This window comes from Rhinolophus sinicus, linkage group LG06 (assembly GCF_036562045.2).
Source record: "Rhinolophus sinicus isolate RSC01 linkage group LG06, ASM3656204v1, whole genome shotgun sequence".
NCBI lineage: Eukaryota > Metazoa > Chordata > Mammalia > Chiroptera > Rhinolophidae > Rhinolophus > Rhinolophus sinicus.
Genome location: NC_133756.1, coordinates 118,349,848 through 118,373,084, shown reverse-complemented (window position 1 = coordinate 118,373,084; position 23,237 = coordinate 118,349,848). Strand labels below are relative to the sequence as shown.

At 43.1% G+C, this 23,237-nt stretch overlaps 1 protein-coding gene and 2 non-coding genes across 3 annotated transcripts; all 3 read left to right on the top strand.

Moving 5' to 3' along the window:
* Positions 1-16,880: 16,880 nt before the first annotated feature.
* RPS3 (ribosomal protein S3) lies at positions 16,881-22,070 on the top strand. The gene is made up of 7 exons (XM_019726464.2): positions 16,881-17,028; positions 18,180-18,310; positions 18,589-18,682; positions 19,117-19,211; positions 20,675-20,862; positions 21,335-21,531; positions 21,997-22,070. The coding sequence occupies exons 1-6, from the start codon at positions 16,885-16,887 to the stop codon at positions 21,526-21,528; spliced, it is 846 nt and encodes a 281-aa protein (XP_019582023.2). The 5' UTR covers positions 16,881-16,884; the 3' UTR covers positions 21,529-21,531; positions 21,997-22,070.
* On the top strand, positions 17,875-18,023 carry LOC141572531 (small nucleolar RNA SNORD15). The gene has a single exon (XR_012497856.1). It is a non-coding gene; the product is annotated as a small nucleolar RNA SNORD15 (small nucleolar RNA).
* On the top strand, positions 21,077-21,219 carry LOC141572530 (small nucleolar RNA SNORD15). The gene has a single exon (XR_012497855.1). It is a non-coding gene; the product is annotated as a small nucleolar RNA SNORD15 (small nucleolar RNA).
* Positions 22,071-23,237: the final 1,167 nt, after the last annotated feature.

Below are 23,237 nucleotides of genomic sequence, written 5' to 3'. Positions count from 1 at the left end.
TCCAATTCTTTCAACATTGTGTTCGTTATAGTGTTAGTTTATTCTTCTAGAGATTATTTCTTCAAGCTCAATAATTATTTAAAACATTTATCTCCAGTTCCATCCACTTTAGCTATATCTCATGATTTCTACTATGTAAAATAAAATTAGCACCTGTACTCAGTTTCACCTCTCCTAACTTTCTGATTCTGACATTTATACTATTAGTTACACTGCCAAGTTATCATACTTACATATGTTCTGTAATTGTAATTAAGTCTCTTGTACTTTAGAGAGTAATTCTGATCACTGAAATCCAATAAACAACATTCACAACATCAAGATTAGACATGAATTCTAATTTGAGATTATATCGAGTCCATAACAAGAAAGGGCTGTTAATAAAAAGGATTAATCGGAAAATAGGAAAAAGTTCTGAGAAATGAAAAATATGATTGCCAAAATAAAAAGTGCAATTTGACAGTTCAGAAGTTAGTGCCAGAAAATAAGGAAGTACTTAAATAAATCAGGATGGGGAGTGTCAAAGGGACACAGAAGCCAACCTGAACGAGCTCTCAATAGCCCAAGCTAGGACAATTTGAACAACAAAATAAATAATGTAGTTGGAAGATAAGCTAAAGTCTAAAATAAATATACATGAGTTCAGGCTGATCTAAATAAATGATTGAATAAATAAATACTACATGGGGAGAAGGGACAAATCTTCCTTACAGCAGAATTCCAAATAACATATGTAGCTACTCTCCTCTCCAGATGGAGCTTAATTGGCTCTCCTGCCATGAATGTGTGCTAGATTTAGTGACTTTCTTCCAAAGAATAGAGTACAGAAAGGAAAAAAATAATAACTTTACAGTGGCAAAATCTAACAAACTGCTTTAATCAGGTGATCAAGGTTATGGTCACCAGCTAATATCATGTGATGAGAGGGGTTCTTCAGCTTTGTGCTGTTCTCCCTCCAGTCTAATCATGAGAAAAAAATTCAAATTGAGGAATGTTCTACAAAATACTTGACTCGTACTCTTCAAAACTGTCAAAGTGATTAAAAAAAAAAAAGACACAAAACAAAGACAGACTGAGAAACTAACATTGTAGACTCAGGAGACATGATGACTAAATACAATGTGGTACTGAACTCAGGTCCTGGAACAGAAAAGGATGTTAGTGGGAAAACTTGAAATTTGAATGAAATCTGGAGTTTCAGTAATATTAATGTATGAATGTTCATTTCTTAGTTCTGATGTACTATGGTTATGTAAGATGCTAACATTAGAGGAAAGTGAGTGAAGCGTTTATAGGACTTCTCTGTATTATCTTTGTAATTTCTCTATAAATCTAAAATTATTCAAAAATAAAAAATTTACTTTAAAAATGTCTAGAAGCAAAAGTCATAGAATTCACCAAAAATAAAGAGACAAAATTTTTTTTAAATGAGGGGGAAACTATCAAGTCATACACAGTCAATTTAAGAGACCTGACATCTGTGTAATGAGAATTCCAGAGAGAAAAGGGAAAAGAGAGGCAAGAAAATAATCAGAGAGATAATAAAAGAAAATTTCCCCAGAGCAATGAAGAAAAGAAGTCTTTATATTAAAAGTGCTTGTTAAATGCTAGTAGAATCAAAGAAAAAACATGCAGCCTAGAGTCTCATTAGGTTTCAGAAAGTCTAACAGCTTCTGGAAGTTGAAAGCAAACAAGCAGTTTATCTATAAGGGAATAAAGTTCAAATTAGCATCATGCTTCTCTAAAGCCAGAAACTTATAAACAATGACCTGCAAAATCCTGAGGAGAAATGTTTTGAACCAGCCAAACTGAAAAACAAGTGTAGGAGCAAAATAGACTTGTGAGAACAAATAAAGTTTACTTGCAACGTACTCTTGCTGAAAAAATTTACTTGAGTTTGTACTCCAGGAAAACAAAAAAAAAAGGAACATATGATATAGTGCTTTGATTCTCAAAGTATAGTTCCAGGAGCAGAATCTGGCATTGTTAGAAATGCATATTCTCAAGCTCCACCCCAGACCTACTGAATCAGAAACTCTGGGGTTGGGGCCCAGGGATCTGAGTTTTAATGAGTTTGAGAACCACTGGAATAGCAGCTGGTGCTCTCAAATCCCCTTCATTACTCTGGTGCACCCATCACCCAGCTGCTGTGTGTTGCTGCACAAAATGTCCCCCTATCTCAAGGCCGACAAACTCCAGAATCGCAGTGAGACCAGGCTGAAGTTCGTCTCATGCAAAAATATTTCCTTGCTTAGTGTTCTGCCCTTGCTCTCTCCTGGTGATGATGATTAACTGAGAGAGTGGTCTCACTCTCACCACAGTTCTTGTCAGGCTCTGCTTCTGGGGAGCCTGACTTATGACACATAATATCCAAGAAACAATAGAACTAACCCAGACACGCATTGGAAAGAACTACCGGGGTGATAACTGTTTGCCTGAAAGTATTTGATTTAAATTGGAACAGGAAAACAGAAGGCTCTGAAAACAGAGTCCTAAAAATGTCTTCAGTGGGGTAAGACATTCTACAGTAGCCTGTGTTGAATTTATCTCTTGAATAAACTTGTTTCTGATTAACTGTAAAAAAAAAAATTACATATATATATATATATATATATATATATATATATATATATATATCTTTAAGAATAAAATGAATTCCAGTCAACAGATAATACAATTAAGAAGCTAGAAGCTCTTAGTCATATGGTAAAAAAGACACATATTTCTCCTCTCAGAAAGGAATGGGAAAGGTGCCAAGAAGCTCCAGGAAAAACACAAAATTTTATCAGAAAATTGTGATTCAATTATGAAGTAAACAAATGTGTGGCATGACTTTAAGCAATTGATGATATGTAAGGAGAGAGAAGTATTTGATATTAACATTTGAGATATTCCAGTTTTTGGCCTTACTTTATTTGACTTTTATTATAGAAAAATTCAAACATATGCAGAGGTAGAAAGAACAGCAACTTGAACCTCACAGATCCATCACTCAGCTTCAACTTCACAGGCTACTGTAGAATGTCTTACCCCATTGAAGACATTTTTAAGACTCTGCTATCAGAGCCTTCTGTTTTCCTGTTCTAATTTAAATCAAATACTTCCAGGCAAACAATTATCACCCCGGTAGTTCTTTCCAACGTGTGTCTGGGTTAGTTCTATGGTTTCTTGGATATTATGTGTCATAAGGATCTGCTCAATCTCAAGTATCTAATCAGTTTTCAAGTTTCTCTAAATGTCCTCTATTTGTTCCTTTTTTATAATTGGTTTGTTTGAGTCAGAATCCAAATAAGGTCTATAGGTTTCAGTAGTTGGTATGTCTCCTAAATCTCTCCCAGGCGACAGTGGAATACTCCTCTTTGGACAGCACCAGTTCAGGGATTTGAAATGACATTTCTTTCTCTGCTGATCCAGTCACCATCTCAGATCTGCAGGGGGTGTTTGGTGCCTCCTTCAAAACCAAACCCTACATCTTAATCACTATTGTCTCCTGAAATAACCACTGGGTAGTCTTCCAGTTCAGGCTGCTTCCAGCTCTTTCAAATCTTCAGTTTCTTTAGAATCAAAATACTCCCCAGGGGCGGCTGGATGGCTCAGTTGGTTAGAGTGTGAGCTCTGAACAACAAGGTCGTTGGTTCGATTCCCACATGGGATGGTGAGCTGTGCCCCCTGCAACTAACGATTGAAGATGGTGACTGGACTTGGAGCTGGGTTGCGCCCTCCACAGCTGGATTGAAGGACAATGACTTGGGCCCTAGAGAAACACACTGTTCCCCCAATAAAATTTAAAAACCAGAACAAAATAAAACTACGAATTAAAAAACACACACACAAGACTCTCCAGTTTCTTTTGATCTTAAAGGACCTTGCCTTGGTGGTTCAGTCCATATAGAAATTTGGGATCTGTCACTGCAGCAGAAACACTGAGGCAGGTGTCCAATGTCTAGGAATCTTCTGTACTTTTCTGTTTACTGAAGTTTAGTAAGAGCGCCCTTGGTTACACATATCACGGATACTTAAGTGCTGGGTGGGATTAAAGAGATCCAAACAGTGCTCTAATTTATATCTGAACTTCTCAGAAAATCCAGAAAGTTTAGGTTCGGAGCCAGAACATGTTTGAAGTTGCAAACACAAAAGGCCCTCCGGGATGACCAGCAGCCATGGATTCCAGGTTTTGTTATAAAGAGCCCACTTGACCACGAAGATGAAGGAGGTAGTCTGGCCTGGGCACACTGATTGCCATCAGGGAATCTTCTCTCCAGTTCTGGGTGATAAGTTCTGAACTTTACCCTTTGCCTCCTCTTTATTGTGGTGGCTGGTTATAGGAGGGGCAGGAAGGCAGGACGTATGGAACACAAGATGAGGGGAGCCTTGACCTTAGCTTTCTGAGACCTCATAACGACAATAGTTTGGTGTAAAAGTAATTGCGGTTTAAAACGTTAAAAATAATTGTAAAAACCGCAATCATTTTGCACCAACCTCATACTAAATTGTCAAGCCAGGGTCTGAATCCAGGTCAGTCCAGCTCCATATTTTAGCCCCTTCTTCTTCTCCCCACTGGCAGGGAAACTGGGAGCCAATGGGGAAAGTCCTAATGCTATCTGGGTTTTCCCCAATAGGCCCAAAGGGAAACACCTAGAATCAGAACGGCCAAGTTAAACAGTAAAACAGTTGACTCAGACAAATACCAATAGACACTCCCAGAAACATGAAACCAAAGGTCAATCAACCAACCAATCAACAAAAACAGTCCTTTTGACAGGTGAGGGGAAAATCAGAGAATTATTCTGAATTATTCAGGTCAAGTCTTCCCTGTTGCCCTAGAGGCCTGAAGGACACAAACATCAGCCACCTCATTTTTGTGGGGGTGGATGCTGAGTCCCTGCCCTCAAGGAAATGTCCTGGGTGCTCGCTCCCAGTGACTCATGAACCCCTGATGCAGGGACAACTTTCATCACATTCGCATCGTCTGTTCTCATTGCCAGCCCAGGGCCAGGCACAAATAAACCCTCACTGCATGAATGAATTTCAGTTTCGAAAATTAGCCCAATCTCTCTGCCACCTAATCATTCTCCAAACATTTAGTGATTTTTGTAAATGTTTAGAAAAGAGGAAACTGTAGTCAGGGAAGGGAATTGAGAGGTGAAATGAGGCGTGCTGCCTAGTAGACATATTTTTTAAATGCCTTCCTGGGTGAAGTAAGGGAAGCAGAGGAAGAGAACAACCAGCCTTAGAACAGCACCCCTCTATGTGCTGAGGAAAAGGCTTTTGATTTCGGGAGGGGGTGTGGGACCGGCCGGGACTATGTGTTGTGTTCAAGGGTTTCTAAGGATCCATAGCCCTGAGGCTGGGAAGGAGGCAGATGGGAATGGTCCTCAGGAGCCTATCTTCAGGCCTCCAGGAATGGGCTCATTCCGTCATCATTCAACATGTTTTTTATTGAGCACCTACAATGTGCTAAGCGTTGAAGTTTAAATTCCTGTTCGCTCCTGGAGCTTACATTCTAGTGAGGCGAGCAGGAAAACAAGGAATAAATAAGATAAAATTATAAATGCATTTACCCCTTGACCCAGAAATGTCACTTCTGGGACTTTAGGCTAGTGCTCCCTCTGTGCAGTGAAATGACGTAGGCACAAGGTTACGGATTGCAGTGCTGTTTGTAACAGCAAAAGACTGGGCACAACTTTTCATCTTGAACCATGTGAACACAGTATCCATTCAGATCAAACCTAAAACTTCTTAAATGTAATATGGGTTTTATTAGATGATGATAAATGTGTTATGGAGAAAAATAAAGTAAGAAAGGGGACTGGGTAATGCTGGGAGGCAGATGTTGTTATTTTAAACAGATTGTCAGGGAAGGCCTAATGGAGACGGTAACATTTGAGTAAAAACCTGAAGGAGATAAGACGCATTGGGAAAGTGTTCCAGGCAGAGGTAACAGCAGGTACGAAGGCCCTGAGGTAGGAGCCCATCTGACATGTCCAAGGACCAGCACAGAGACCGGCTGGGTTGGAGCAGAGCGAGCCAGGGATAGAGGGTGTACCAGCATGGGCACCCTAGGCTCTCTGAATCAGAGCAACAGTAGTTATGCGTAGCGCATGGCCTAGTAGGCTCCCTTCTCATGCTGGACTTTCCAGTTCATTCAATCATTTCCCCCAATGACACCTGTCATGATTTGGTATATGTTTATTTACAAAATGATTACCACAATAAGACTAGTTAACACATCATCACCTCACATAGTTAGTTACCTTCTTTGTGTGTATGTGTTTGAGAACTTTTAAGATTCACTGTCTTAGAAACTTGCAAGTATATAACACAGTATTGTTAACTATAGTCACTATACCGTACGTTAATTAGATCCTCAGAACTTATTCCTCTTATAACTGGAAGTTTGTACCCTCTGACCACCTCCACCCATTTCCCCAACCCTTCAACCTCTGGGAACCACCAATATATTCTCTGTTTCTAAGAGCCTGGTTTTCGGTTTGTTTGTTTGTTTGTTTTGTTTTGTTTTGTTTTAAGATTCCACATATAAGTAAGATTGCACAGTAATGGTCTTTCTGTGTCTCACTTATTTCATCTAGCATAATGTGCTCAAAGTTCACCCATGATGTCGCAAATGGCAAAATTTCCTTATTTTTATAGCTGAATAATATTCCATTGTACATATATTTACACCACATTTTCTTTTCTTTTTTCTTTTTTTTTAAACCAAAATGTATTTATTTAATATATTCACCACAAGGGTTCAACCAGAGACTTAATTTAAAAACAGAAACAAAACCAATATGACACCACAGCTGAAGATTCAGAGTCCCATACAGAACTTAAGGAAAGGACAGCCCATCTAATGAAAAAATAAAAGATAGCACAATGAGAGAGACATTAGACAGCCTGGGTCAGGGCTCTTGGCTGGAGACCTGCTTTGCGTAGTTTTCTTGCAGGTAATTCTTAAAGGCTGTACACCACATTTTCTTTACCCATTCATCCATCAATGGATATTTAGGTTGCTTTGTGTCTTGGCTATTGTCAATAATGCTGCAATAAACATAGGAGTGCAGATATCGCTTCAATATCCTGTTTTAATTTCCTTTGAACATATACCCAGAAGTGGAATTGCTGGGATCGCATGCTAGTTTTATTTGTAATTTTTTTGAGGAAACTTTTTTTTCAGAGTGGCTGCACCAATTTGCATTCCCACCAAGAGTACACAGAGTTCTCTTTCCTACACATCCTCCCCAACACTTGTTAGCACTTCTCTTTTTGATGACAGCCATTCTGAGTGTGAGGGGATATCTCACTGTGGTTTTGCATTTCTCCGATGATTAGTGATATCGAACATCTTTTCATATATCTGCTGGCTATTTCTATAGATTCTTTGAGAAAGAGTTATGACTGAGATTGAATATCTCCAGGTGTTCATTTTTACTTTTAAATTATTTAAAAATGTAACCAATATACATGCATATCACACAATATTCAAAAAGGGTAGTCAGTGAAAAGTCAGCCTCCTTCCCATGTCTGAAACCCAGCCCGACAGCTCCCTATCCAGAGACCATATCCAAAAGCAATTTCTGGCGGTTTCTTTCAGAGATACTCAATGCATACGTACTTACATATACAGCCTTTCTCTTTAGTTTTTACACAAATTGTAACATTTTCCACTTGTTCTGCCCTTTGCTCATCTTTTTAAAAAATCTGGAAAGTGGTTCATCCCACTGTACATAGAGCCAAGTCATTCTCGTTGATGATTTCATAGCATCCCACCTGATGGGTGTATTGCAATTTGTTTAAACAATTCCCTAGTGTTGAACATTGTGGTGGCGTCTAATCTTTTGCTACAATGAATATTTCATGCATATATAAGTTCTGGTCTCAAACCACAGGGGAGCAGAGGGGACCTGTGGGAATATATTTTCAGGTAATTCCCTAGAAGTGGAATTGCTGGGTCAAAGGGCAAGTGTATTTAAAGTGCTTATGCTATAACCAAATTGCCTTCCAGATCAATTTACTGATTATGTCATTTTGTGATTGTGAAAAACCTTAATTTTTAATTCAGAGAAAAACACAGCATAGCCATTGTCTTGATGATAGAAACCATGATTTATAAAACATCTATATGTGTCAGAAACTTTACACATATTACCAAAAGCACTCTGACGTCTTGGAAGTACAGTGAATCAAGCCTTTGGGTTTAAGGCACCCCACAAAGTAGGTGGCAGAGCCAGAAATCAAACCTCGGTCTGTTGGGCTCCCTACTCTGGACCTGGGTCTGGGCTTTGTCACCAGGCAGGAGGCTGACACCCTGGTATGAGGAACTAGATTCCAGCATAACTCGGGGTGATGTCACGTGACAGATGACAAGAGGCCTGAACCAAGGGCCTAGGAGCACATGATGGGTTGGGGGAGGACTGGGGCAGTTAAAAGGGCTTTACAGAGGTGAGAGCTTTTAAGGTGACGCCGAAGGGTTGAAGGAATAGATTTTTCTGGTGAAAAGTAGACTGTCTGGATCTCCATCTTACTTATGCTACTTCCTAGCTGTGTGACCCGTCTCCTCATCTATAAAATATAGCATCTAATTCATAAAGTTGTTGTGGGAATGAAATGTGTTAAAGCATGTTTAAAAAAGGAAAAAAAATCACCTGACACTTTGCTTATTATTGAATAATAAACATTAGCCATTTATTAGCAAAAAACAAAATTGTTTCCAAAGGCATTTTAATTGATAATCTTTGTCTTCATGTTGTTTAAAAATTTTAGTTGGCAGACTGGTAATGATGGGATCTGTTATTTGGCTGAAGTTGACAGGAGGTGATGTTATAACAGACCAATCCAGGCACCACAAAGGTTTGATCAGAGCAATGCCAAGCCCAGCACAGCAGCTGTCAGTTCTCAGTAGCTTACATATTTTGCCAAATAATAATTGTTTAAAAGTGTTGAAATGCAGTTATACCAATGTAGATTTTTTAAAGTTAACATTTATTTAGTTTTTATTATGTGCCAAACACAACTTTATCTCATTTAATCCTCACAACAAGCCTATCGGATAGCTACTATTGTTATTCCCAATTTACAGACAAGGAAACCGAGGCACCAAGACAGCTTTAAGCCATTGCCCAAGGGCACCAGAGCTGGGATCCACACCAGGCTTGGGGAAGACCACAGCCTGCTCTCACCTCTCTGCAGACCTGCCTCTCTCTCAGTGGGAAACTGGGTCTAGAATCAAGTTGTTGAGTTTTCCCCAATCATTGTGCTCTTTGGACGTGAAGCCATCTGAACTCTTGAACTTCTGCAAACCCGAACAGTTCTGGTCTCAAACCACAGGGGAGCAGAGGGGACAGGAGGAGCCATGAAATTTTCCCAATCTGGGAACTTTAGAAAGCAACTCTGGTGGAGCAAAGAGGAGGCCTGAGAAGTGAAGAGAGAGATCGCAGGCAGAAATATTTATAGGAGGTGTTGGAGCCACAGGGTGACTGTATGTAGGGTCAGGAGAAGTCCTTGGCCTGACCTTCTTTCTCCCCGGGATGATACTGCAATCCTCCTAAGGCCCTTGTCCTGCAGGAAGTACCTCTACCTACTGGGTATTAAATGTCTGTAGTCGCAAGTGGCTATTGAGCTCTTGAAATGCGAAGTGATGTAAATAGAAAATACACATCGGATTTCAAAGACCAAATACCAAAAAAAGTAAGATATCAATACCTTTGTATATTAATTACATGCTAAAATGATATTTTGGATATGTGGGGGTAAACACAAAATATAAAATTAACGCCACCTGTTTCATTTCCTTCTGTAAGTGGCTACTGGAAGATTTGAAATTATGAATGGTGGCTCACATTATATTTCTACTGGACAGTGCTGGTCCATAACCTTCCTCCAGGCACCTGCTTCCCGTCCCCTTCGTGAGAAGCCTGACAGTCGGATGTGCTCTCTGCCAGCCTTTTCACTTGGGTGGACCGCGCGTCTGGGTTTCCCAGGACCAGACCGGGTCCGCTGTGCTCTGCCGCCCTCTAGCGGTTCCTCTTCCAAGCTGCTCTTCTGCGACATCCCATCTTGTGATGAGTCGGGACAGGATTTGGTATCCTGAAACACTTTGTGATCCCCAATCATTTATTCCACTCACCTACTATCCTGTTTTGATTTTAGTTAATTCAAAGTCGCTTTACAGAAAGAATTTAAGAAATGTCCTGGTGCCTAGTTACCATCTTCTCAACAAGTCTCAATACAATTAAGATGGAGACATCTTAACTTCTCCAAATGTGGCTTTTTGTTGGTGGAAAATTATCGATAAGGTCTGGAAAATGATATTGCCTGGCCCTTTAAATTCCTGGACGTTAATAGGTAATTTTATTTGGGGAGCTAGATTTTTGGTCTTAGAAGGCAGTTTCTTTTTGTTGGTAAAATGAGTTAATATGAATACTATGGTAAATAGGTTAAACTGCATTGTGAAGATTATGGAGCACGGATGTATATAAAGCACTCAGCACAGTTACTGGTACATGATAAGCTCTCGATAGAGTAGTGATCAGCGCATGAAATTACTCGATGTTTACGTAAGTAGCGATCTATTATTCAGAGTGTTAGGGCTAGAAGCACATGTGCTCCTGTGTGCTAGGACCCTGGTTCAGATCCTTCTTGATGAGTAAACAAAGGGCAATGGAAGGAAATTAAATCTTAGTGGGTCACTGAGCTGGGAAAACACCCAGCTGGTTCGGGGTCTTCCTGGAAAATCACCCAGCTACCCCAGACCTGCATTCACTCAACTGAACAGGGCACGGAGAGCGGACAGGGAAGAAGAAGTCATGGACCCACTCCACACAGTACTCTGTATTTACCAGGGCGCATGAAGGCATTCCCGGGCTTGTGCAGAATGGAACTATAAGTTCAAGGAGAAAAAGAACCAATATAAAATGTGCAACTGTTCAAGAAAAACTAGTCTGTGTATTTTTTGGATAATTGTGGGTATCAAATCACTGGCATTTATAGTCTCATGGAGAAATTTAAAAGAGTGACTAACTGCTTTATTTTAAAGTATTGACATTATGATAATGCTGGAAATCACAGTATTTGCAAGTTTATTGAAAAGTTCTACCTATGTTAAAGTTCTACATAGTTTAGAATGTACAAAGGAAAACTGCAACCTTCATATTCTTGAAAGGGAGAGTGTGTGCACAGAATTTTGAACACCAGGCCCTTGGCTGTATAACCAGGAGTGGGCTTGCTGGGGTTTGGGATGCAAAAATCAACATTCCTCAAGGATAACAAACTTTCCAAAGCCACTTTGCACTAATTTACATTCCCCCCAGTAATGGAGGCGAGTTCCATTGGTCCCATTCATCCACAACACAGGATAACTGTGTGGAGTTCTGTACCATTTACAAGGCAGACGTGTCCATTGTCTCTCTGCAGGAGCGCAAGGCTACCAGTTTACTTGGAGCCAGAACCAAGCTTTTCTAGCCTGTGGAATCACAATCTGGAGAACTGGATTAGATGGTTCTAATGGCTTCTCTCTACAAAACCCAAAGCACTCATCTCTAAGATAGAGCACTCCCTGCTTGGAGCCAGTCCTGTCATACCCCAGGCCTGGCTCCTGTCCCTGGCAGCGTTGGCTATATACGAACCCTTGGCTCTTACCCCTCCCCTTTGTCTCCAAGCTAACCAGCTGCCTGATCACACGGCTTTGCTCTGGGCAGGAAGCTGGGCAGTTGGTCGCACTGGCTTGTTAACATCTTTTTTTTTTCCTGTCCTCTGGTCACCTCAGTGTATGTGTGGGTTTCACTACTCAAATCCTGGGAAGTCAGTCTCCTGCCCCTTGTTTCTGTAGAGCACGCCCACCTCCCTGGCTATGTCTGTCCCACATTCTCAGCCTCTTGAATGAGTCGCCAAAGATGCCCACTTGGCTAGCGGATCAGTTAAAGGGGTAAGGAGAGAAGCAGCCCCACCCCTTTCTGGGAAAAAGGGTGACGAAGGCGCTGTAGTTGCTGGTGATTACCGCCAGAGGGCGAAGTACTCAGCGCTTTGGGAGAGTCAGGTTAGGAAAGGCGGAATTTCCGAGTTCTAAAATTAAACTGGACAAACTTACTGCAGCTGTGTTCCTTGTCCACCAACTGGACTCGGTTACACTCCCAGGAAGGGTCCAGCTGGTGTTTCTTACCTGCACCCCTTCCCGCCCCCCAAAACACACACCACCACCACCACCACCACCACCACCACCACCACCACCACCACCACCACCACCACCACCACCGTGACTACCCTTCACTAGCCCTGGGGAGGTTCTTGTTACAGCTGTCCTTGGGCTCCACCTCTCCAGACCAGACCTTAATCCCACACTCCTGAAGAAAGTCTGATGGTTTGGGCCCTCCCTGGTTTTTTACTCTTCCTTGGCCACGTCTTTCTGCTTCAGCAGTCTGATCTCTGGCCCAGTTATTCCTACATCTTTCCTTTAAGGAAGCTTCCTCTGCCCTATACACTATAATACTGGTAACCTTACAGTCTTCCCATGGGATGGGTTTATTATTAGTTTCATCCCATTCTGCAGAGAAAACTTATGCAGAGATAACTCAACCAAGGTCACGTAGCTAGGAAACAATCAGACCAGGAACATGAACCCAAGTTGTCTGGCTCAATTCTATGATCACCAAGAATGTGAACCCAAGTTGTCTGGCTCAAACACTATGCCACACTAAACAGATGCTTGGAAAAGTTTTGCAGAATGAAAAAACTAGAGTTGCTCCAGAGCATCTTTCAATCTGAAAGACGTTTTATCTGGCCCCGAAGGCAGGGATTTGAATGTAAACCCGAGCTGTTTGTGTGGATCCAGCGGCCACACAGGCAGTTTGCTCAGAAAAACCTGAACAAGGTTAAATGGTTGCTCTCACTGAGATCATCTCTACCTGCCCACTGGATGGACCACTTGGGCCGGACCACTTCTCATAAAGGAGAAAGGGTATGTGTATGTGGAAGAGGGGGCTGTGATGCTCTCACTTTCTTGTGTCCAGGGCTCTAGAAACAATCCTGAATTCCACATGATAGGCCTGCTCCACCCAACCAGAGCTGATCTGGAACAGGGTGAGGTCCCAGGAACTCAGCTGAGCAGGAAGCTGGACTTTGAGTTTCCCAGAGCCCCAGGCAAACAGGCAGCAAGATTGGTAAGACTCCTTATAAGCTTTCTTTTGTTCAATAAGCCTGTAAACAGGAACTAAGTGCCCTCTCTTTGCCAATCATGGTGCCAAATCTCATGGAAACAAAGAAAAGAAAACACCATTGATTTCTGCGGTTGAAAGATTACAGCAGCACTGCCCAACATAAATATAAGCCACATATGTAATTCTGAAATTTCTGGTAGCCGCATAAAAAAAAGCAAAAGAAACAGGTGAATTCAATAGCATATTTTATTTAACTCAATACACCTAAGATGTTATTGTTTTAACATGAATTATTGTGATATTCTTTTTTTATATACTTGTATTTAGTCACTACATAATATTTCGTAACTATTTCCTTGCTGAAGGGCTTTGCGCTGTTCTTTTTTTTTTTTTTTAAAGATTTTATTGGGGAAGGGGAGCAGGACTTTATTGGGGGAACAGTGTGTACTTCCAGGACTTTTTTCCAAGTGAAGTTGCTGTCCTTTCGATCTTAGTTGCGGAGGGTGCCGTTCAGCTTCAAGTTGTTGTCCTTTCAATCTTAGTTGTGGAGGGCGCAGCTCAGCTCCAGGTCCAGTTGCCGTTGCTAGTTGCAGGGGGCGCAGCCCACCATCCCTTGTGGGACTCGAGAAATTGAACTGGCAGCCTTGTGGTTGAGAGGATGCGCTCCAACCAACTGAGCCATTCGGCAGCTCAGCTCAAGGTGCCGTGTTCAATCTTAGTTGCAGGGGGCGCAGCCCACCATCCCTTGTGGGACTCGAGAAATTGAACTGGCAGCCTTGTGGTTGAGAGCCCACTGGCCCATGTGGGAATTGAACCGGCAGCCTTTGGAGTTAGGAGCATGGAGCTCTAACCGCCTGAGCCACCGGGCTGTCCCTGAGCTGTTCTTAATTTATGTTTTCACTCTTGCTAACAGGGCTGTAGCGAGCATTCTTGCATCCACCTCCATGTATATTTGTGTAGGTGTTTTTCTGGAGTAGATACAAAAGAATGTATTTGCTGGGCCAAAGGGAATCTATAGCTTAAATTATGGCGGGTATCATCAAGTTGCCTTCCAAAAAGAAGCCCAGTTCACACCCCACCTACAGTGTGAGACTGCTTGTTTTCTCACGCCCTTCCATACACTGGATCTTACTTTTATTGTAAGTAAGAAATGTGAGTCCTTGAGCAATGATACAACGCAATAAAAACAAAACATCTTTTAAAATTTGTTCTACAACCAACAACATCATAACCCTGGAGGAAGTAACATAGTTAACACGAGGGATGGGGAAGGAAACAGCCAGTAAAGGAAGAGTATCTATCACACAAAGGGAAGGCATGATTGCTAGAGCAAGGTCTCAAAGGAAAAGAACTAAACTTGAACAAGAACACACAGGGGAGGCTGACCTTGGTCAAAAAGAGGGTCTCTTTCCTAAGTAGGGAAGGATGGCCAAGGACACATACAATTATAGGACAGGTGTCGTGGGGGATATCCGGCAGGGTCTCTGCTCCTGCTCTCCACATAAGAATGCAGGATATGGTGAGGCCAAAAAGGAACACCCACGGAGCCATAGGTAGGGGAGTCATACCACTATATTCACTGGCGGCATCTGCCTCTCGTAATCCGTGCTTGCTAGCTCAGCCACCATCTTCTTGCTCGCCCCCATTTTCTTGCTAGCGTAGCCACAGCAGTTATATTAGTGGCCAATGGCTCACAGGTTACAGCTGACGGCCAACTAGCCACAGCTGATGGCCATCCAATCACAGTTGATGGCCATTTACTACCTGAGCCAACACCTTTCTATGTGAGGCCGAGAGCCTGGAAACTGCTTTCTGGGGCTCTGTCCCCACAACAGGTGAGAGGCAGTTCTTGCCTGTACAATCTATTAGGGGGCAATAAGTTAGGAGGCAGGTTGACAGCTAAGAATGAGAAGGCAGTTCTGATTTGATAAAGATTATGATAGGCACTGTGGGAGAATGAGAGCCATAGCTGAATGAGGAAATATTTCGACCCCAGCATGCAAGGCTGGGTGCTCTCCCACAGTGCCCACATCCCAAGTGAGAGCAAAGCAAAGTCATGTAGGCAGATTCACCTGGGTTGAAATTTTAGCAGCCTGGCAACACTGAATTAACAGGCCATGAGCTGGATGAAGAGAGGAGTGAAGAACAGAGGGAGATGACATGTGAAGAAAAAACCTGTGCCTGGGTTCCTCATCTCAGTGACGGTTGTCACCAAGCATCCACCACTGGAGTCAAAATCCAGGCCATCAGGGCCGGCCCGGTGGCTCAGACGGTTGGAGCTTTGTGCTCCTAATGCCAAAGGCTGCCAGTTCAATTCCCACATGGGCCAGTGGGCTCTCAACCACAAGGTTGTCGGTTTGACTCCTCGACTCCCGCAACGGATGGTGGGCTGCGCCCCCTGCAACTAACAACGGCAACTGGACCTGAAGCTGAGCTGTGCCCTCCACAACTAACATTGAGAGGACAACAACTTGACTTGGAAAAAGTCATAGAAGTACATACTGTTCCCCAATAAAGTCCCATTCCCCTTCCCCTGTAAAATCTTAAAAAAAAAAAAAAGAAAAGAAAGAAAAAAGGAAAACCAGGGTATCACTGTCAATTCCCCCCTTTAACCTCAATTCATCATCAAGATACATCAGGTCCATAGCCTATCTATCTCTTTGGTCCATCCACTTCTTTTCAGCTTCCCTGGTCCCTCTGCTCAGCTCCCTCCAGAACTCTGTTAATCCCATGATTACAGGACAGATCTTTGCATCAGAGTTGTTTTAGTGGTGGGGAAAAGCTCAAATGGCTTCTAGGACCAGACAAGAAATGAATGAAGCTGCCGGGGCACATGAAAAAGCCCTTTTGCCATCTAACAAGGAAGGAGAACACAATCATGAGGAAATGTGGGCCTGATATTTTGCTAGATCCTTCTATATTTTTAAAGAATATCCTTAAACAGTTTAATAGAGAAATATACTGATTTTTAAGTGCAGGCAAACTATTCAAATTTAAAATAAATCTGTTGAAGTGTTTAGGGGTGAAGTGTACTGATGTCTGCAACTTACTTTGAAATGTGTCAAAAGATGCATTGGTGGGTGGGTAGAGGGATGGATAGAGAGATATGTGATAAAGCAAATAGAGCAAAAATGTTCATTGCAGCACCTACGTGATGCATATATGCGGATGCACAATTCCTTCAACTTTTCTGTACACTTGAAAATTTTCATAGTAAAATGTGGGGGAGGGGGGAATATTTTTAATTGAAAAAGAATTGTGAGGCCATGAACCACTACTTTGTTACTTCTGTTACAAGTTATAACAGACTTTATGAACGTGAGGTAGGGAGAAATGAGTTAACAATATAAAGCACACAGAACAGCCCCTAGAAAGCTTAAAGATCTTATCATTTGGAACGGAGGAAATGAAAACAGATTGGAAGAGCTGGTCCCCTAAACGAATTTCACTGTAGACTTTCAGTCAATTTTCATTTCAGTGTGGAGTGTAGGGCCCAGGGTTCCATGCTCGTTAAACTCTGTTCCTGTGTGAGTTTATACTTTGTAATTTTCGTCTCTACACCTCATGTTGCTCATTTTTAAACTACAGTTATGAGAATTGGGCTTGGACTCTAAATTCCCCAGCAATATCCAACTTCAGATTGACCGGCTCCGCCTGTTTCCGCCTGTAGATGTCTCCATTACTTTTCTTTTTCCTTGACGGCCTCCCTAAAATAAAAACTATGTTTCCCATGAGCACCCACAGGCGTCGACGTCGCGCAGTTCTTTGTCGTCACGCCGCGCCCTTTATACCCACTTCCGCCTGCGAGCCCCTTCCTTTCCTTTCGGCGGCGCACGGCGGCAAGATGGCGGTGCAAATTTCTAAGAAGAGGAAGGTGAGACGTTGGGGCCCGGGTGCAGGGGATCGCAGCGCCGCGGGAGTCAGGGGCTTCTCGGCGTGCTGTCGCGGTACCCGGAGGTCCGTGCCCTACCCTGGGAAGTGGCTTGGCCCCCGAGGTATTCCCGTGGGCCGCGGATGGCGGTGGATGGAGTACGGGGCCCGAGGCGAGCGAGTGCGGTGTGGCGGAGAAAGGAAGGGACGATTTCTGCCGGTTCCGGGCGCAGAGCAGAGATGAGCACCGGGTGCCTCTCCTGCCTCGGAGAAGGCGCTTGTGAGCATTTTTTGGTCAACGAATAAAGTTAGTAAATGTGGTATTTTGAGGGCATGAGCCATTCCCTTCAGATATTAACATCATGGATTTGGGGAAAGGTAGGTAGCAGTGTATTCTTGCCGCCTTAATACTCGTATCTGGGTGCAGACCCCCTTCTGACCCCAAAGACCTTTAACTGGAAAAGCAGCTGACAACTTGTTGCTCCATCTAGGAGACCTGGGAAGAACGCTTCCTCGGGTTCAACTCACTTTTTCATGAGAGAAAAGTGTAAAATTCATTAGCTTTAGACATAGGCAATTAGACATTTTTTGTATACTTACATCCATGTGAAAATTAAATCCACGAGCTTTTGTGAGGATTTGCCAGGTCGGTAAGACAGGTACATCCAGTAACGCAAGATAACATGGCTGGGATTCTTCTGACGGTCCAAGTCGTGCCTGCACTGTGACTGACTGCTTAATCTGTCACTTGGCTGGTGGTCCTGCTGTGCGGAATGAATGAGTTGTAAATGTGCCACTTTCAAAATTTTTCATTTAATTTATGTACATATAAATGACAGTCTTTAAAACCCTTCAATGAAGAGAAGATGACGAGTCTGACTGGAGGTGTCGTCTTTGTCCAGGTGCCCCTACTCTGTGCTGCGTTCTGTGACACAGTTTTAAGGGTCCTGGGTCAGAGTGACCTCCAAAAGATGACGTAGAGGCATTTGTCTGAGAAGGGTTGCTACATTCCTGTTGGAACAAGGGTGATATGATTGATGATGGGGAATTTGTTGGTGGTGTTGAATTGATGAGGGTTGTATTGGCTGGAAGGCTAGTAGGCAGGAAAAAGTGAGACTGCACACAACCTAATTTTGAACTTTACTTTTTGGTTAGTTTGTTGCTGATGGCATCTTCAAAGCCGAACTGAACGAGTTTCTCACTCGGGAGCTGGCTGAAGATGGCTACTCTGGAGTTGAGGTCCGAGTTACACCAACCAGGACAGAAATCATTATTTTGGCCACCAGGTAAAAATTTACTTTCCTGGTCATCACCTGTAATTGTTGCACGTACACTAACATGGTCCGTTCGGTAAACTTAAGGGCACAGCCAATGAATTTGGCCTTAGGAAATGTAATTTTTTTAATTGCCTTTTTTTTTAATCTAACTATTCTTGTTGTCCGAACTTTATACTTGCTTGCATTGTGTGAATGAGATTTTACTGCTACATGCATGCAAGATTTGAACTTACATCTGGAATTTTGTGAGAGCTGTGAATTGTCACTTTTTTTTTTATTTTCCCCAGGACACAGAATGTTCTTGGTGAGAAGGGCCGAAGGATCCGGGAATTGACTGCTGTGGTTCAGAAGAGGTTTGGCTTTCCTGAGGGCAGTGTAGAGGTGAGTGATCCTGACTGATGCTAGAGGTTACTGTGAACCTAGAAATGGCACTTTACGATGGTACTTCTAAAAACCCTTACTGTTACACTGAAGACTTTGTTCATGGTCAGTGAGTAGTGCTCATTTCTGGTGGTTAAGGGATTTTTACATTCATCGTGGGTGTGGTAATGATACATATGATGGATTGGCTGCCCCATCAGTCGCCTTGGTTTGGCTGTAGGAAGAGCTGGGCGAGGGGAGGGCAATGAGGAATGGCTCAGCCTAGGTCCCTGAGTGTGTGCTGGGTGTGGGTAGTGGAAGTGCTTTAGTATTTGAGCGATACTGCAGTAATCTATACAAAACCTGTATGCTTGAATGGTGAATGTGCTCAATTTTAATCGAAAACAATGATGAAAATAACATGTTTAAAGATATACCTTGTTTCTTTCTTAAAGCTGTATGCTGAAAAGGTGGCCACAAGAGGTCTGTGTGCAATTGCCCAGGCAGAGTCTCTGCGTTACAAACTCCTAGGAGGACTTGCTGTACGGAGGTGAGTGTCCCTGTTTTTGTGGATTAGAATGTGGCTTGTCTGTCGTCTTGTTCAAATGAACTTTTCTTCTACTTGGCAGACTGCTGATCTCTGAGGGTTTTAACAAAAGCTATTGTCAATCCACGTCCTTGCTGAACTGGCACTCTAGCAAGAAAGACTAGTAAAGAAGCGAGTATTTAAAGAGTGGTCATGTTATGATGGAAAACTGTTCTAAGTTTTGGGGAGTAAAACAAAAGTAAAACTCCAGGGAGGGGAGGTTAGGATTCCTGTTGAAGTCATTCAACTCCATATGGGAGAGAGCTTAAAATCTAGTCACTTATCTTTGTGAGCTGTGTGTAGATAGTAATGTGAGGAGGCCTGGTCTATAAAGGACATGGAGTGATTAGATTGGCCCTGAAGCTGGGGCTACTGATAAGATTTCTTTGTGCAGTTTGACTATGAAATAATTGGAATGCCTTACCTGGGTGTTTGGAATTTAGTCAGTACTCAGTGCAAAGCCCAGGGTGGGGGCTTGGTTCCGCAGAGGAGGGTCATGAGGGCTGTGCTGTAGGTAGGTAGGATGGGTGGGAAAGGCGATAGGCGAGGACGTATAGTAGACTACCTGGTTTAAATGCCTGGGCCATCATCTGACAAGGGGAAAAATTCTCAGTAGCCCAGTTAGTCTGTTTTAGCAAGCCTTCCAGGTAATTTTTGCACACATTTAAGTTTGACATGGAAGTTCTGAGACCTAAGCAACTTAATTGAACTTCTCTGACCCTTGGATTTCCTGTCTCTAAATAGGGATCATTGTACCATCACCTTTTGTGAGGATTACATGAGATAATGTGAAAGGGCGTGGGGCATGTCCATAGATCTTACTCCTTTACCTTCTGTTGAAAGTGGAAGCTGGCTCCAGTTAGTATCTCCCAGTGTGTAAACTAATGAGTGAGTTGGGGGGTATATTTTAAGGCTTATTTCCTAGTATTGATTTTACAGACCTAGAAACTGTTTTTTCCCCAGCATGCTAATAGTCAAGGCAGCTAGGGTCCTATATTAGTAGTTAGAGTTCCCAATGAACATGAGTCCTGGAGGTTGAATACTTATGCCTGAGCTTTGCTATACCTACCTTCCCAAATTGCCTGTTGGCCTGGCATAGGGGCTGGGCTGGCGGGGGGGCGGGGGGGGGGAGGGATTTTAATCTTGAGGTGATTCTAATGTGCACGAGGGTTGGAAAGTACTTGGTTAGAAGGAAATCGGCATGCATTCCCTGAAGAATTAGCCTAAGATTAGGTTTGATGGGAGTGGACAGGAACTTCTCTCTCTTGGGCCAGGATCTGGTCAAATTTTATTCTCCGTTAAAGGAACATTGAAAGCAGTACAAACTAATAAGTCCTATTTTGATTTTTTAACAGGGTGGGGTGGGGTTGGGTGACCCTGTCTTTGGTGATAACATAAATGGATATGTGTCTCTTGTTCTCCCAAAGGGCCTGCTATGGTGTGCTGCGGTTCATCATGGAGAGTGGGGCCAAAGGCTGTGAGGTCGTGGTCTCTGGGAAACTCCGAGGGCAGAGGGCCAAATCCATGAAGTTTGTCGACGGTCTGATGATCCACAGTGGGGACCCTGTTAACTACTATGTCGACACTGCCGTGCGCCACGTGCTGCTCAGGCAGGGTGAGCAGCCAGGAGTTCGGGGGCAGAGGCCTTAGCAGATAGATGTGGTTTTCCACACCTACTTCAGTGTTTGGGAAATTCATCGTGGGGGGGTGGTAGAGTACGTTTGTACTCCTGGGGTTTATTGATTAGCTGCACTGAGCTGAAAGGAGTGAAGTGTTGGGGTAAGTCAGATCCGAGAGTTGGTTTGTCTTTGTCTTGGCTCCTATATACCCTTCAGTGATGACACGATGACGAGTCAGAAAGGTCACATCCTGCTCTTGGCCCTTGTCGGCGCCACGTTCTGTGGCACTGCATGGGTTCCTTTTGCAAAAGTGTCCTGTCCATTGATTGATTAGAGGCATTTGTCTGAGAAGGGACCCAATCCAGGGATGCTCGAGTAACTTACGGTTCTCTTCCTCTACCCTGTGCTATTGTAGTGGGGGCCGGTGAAACCATAGCTAGGTCCTAACCATGGTCCTAATTCTCCTAGGTGTGCTGGGCATCAAAGTAAAGATCATGCTTCCTTGGGACCCAAGTGGTAAGATTGGCCCTAAGAAGCCCCTGCCTGATCACGTGAGCATTGTGGAACCGAAAGATGAGATACTGCCCACGACCCCCATCTCAGAACAGAAAGGCGGGAAGCCCGAGCCGCCTGCCATGCCCCAGCCAGTACCCACAGCATAACAGGTATGTCTGTAGCAGCCCCTTGGGCAGAATAGGACCCTATTTCTTCGCCTCCTTATTAATACTTCTATTGCACACTGGTGAGCACCAGGTGAATAATAATTGGATTACACTTTACATGGGAGAACGCAGGTTTGAGCCAAGGACGTTTTCACCCAGGATTCTGTTGGGAGGGGTGTGTGGCCTTGGTCTCCTAAATTCCTGTTTACTACTGTGTTTGAAGTAGGAGTTTTCCTTTATTGTCCTTTGCTCAAAAATTTCAAGGCACTCTTGCTAGTAATTAGCTATTTGTTCTTCAGCAATCCCCCGAAGCCAGAACACCTGGCTTTTTCCCCCTAAATGTTCTGTGTGTAGTTTATTAATCTTCATGTAAACCCTAAGTGGGAGTGTGTACCCCTTGATAAATGAAAAGAACCTGACATTCAGATGAAGTTTCTGTTCTTACTGTTGGGCTTTATTTGGTTTTAGGGTCTCCTGGCAGCTGGATCTGGAGTCTGGATGTTGCTCTGTAAAGATGTTTAATAAAATCTTGTTAAAAGATACGTGGCCTGACTAGACTGTACATCCAGTGTTCAGACTGAGGGTCCATCACCCCGTCGGAGCCTTATTTGATTGAGTCTTAGGACTCCCTGCTCACCGTGTTTCTGTGCTTTGCGTGACGCTTGGTTTCAGCTGTCTTTGGGAGGCAAGGGCCACAACAGGAGGGTACAAGCGGAGCTAACCAGAGAGCCCCCCTGTTGGGGGTAGGTGGTGACAGTGAGGGCTTATGGGTAGCAGGGCAGTGTCTTGATGAACTCATCTATAGTTCAGGGTTGTAGGTTTAGAAGAGGGATATATTTAAAATGATTTTATTTTCCTGATGAATAAGGGAATCTACATTGTATACAGGAGATACATACACTGGCTATTATGTTTTGAGTTGTACTATGCTCTGGGTATTATACTTCACACACTTCCTCATTTAATCCTCAACATTTCTATAAAGTGTAAGGGGAATTTGCGCCACTGATAAAGAGCCTGGAGCACAGAAGTAAAGAACATTTAAGTTGTCTACTGTTCTATTTGTCATATTTTGAAGTGTTTTCTACTCATGTCGATTTATAAGCAACTGGACATTCTTGGTATATTCAGGTGAAACTACTGAGGGACAGACTGGGGTGACAATTCTACAAGACTAACGATAACTAGATTGATTTATTGTAGAGAGGGGACTTTCCTTCCTCGTGGCAACTGCCATGGCCTGGGAGGCCAGGTACAGTAACCAAATCGTCAGGTGGTGGTGATGAGGCCTGGCTGTGACGGACCCCGGCTTCACAGGCCACCCAGTGGGTTCTCTGGTTGTCTTCTCTGCTAGACTGAGCTGCACAGGGGCAGACACTGCACATTGTACTGCTTGGCACATGGTATGGGTTTAGAACAGGAGTGAACTAATTATGTTGGGAGAGCACTGACAGGTATCTCTGCCCCCCCCTCACTTTTTTAAAGAGTCTGATGTTTATATTGACTTAGTTTAGACTAACTTCTTACTGTCTTTGTCACTATTGATGGAATTGAGACCACATCTCATTAATAGATACTCCTCTATAAGGCTTTATTTATCCCTGTGGGTAAAGCTATTGGCATTTTGCAATTTTATTGGAAATGGTGGTGTTTGAACTGAGCTAAGCTGCTTTTTTCCTGTACTTCCTGTACTTCTGGACTTGTGCAGT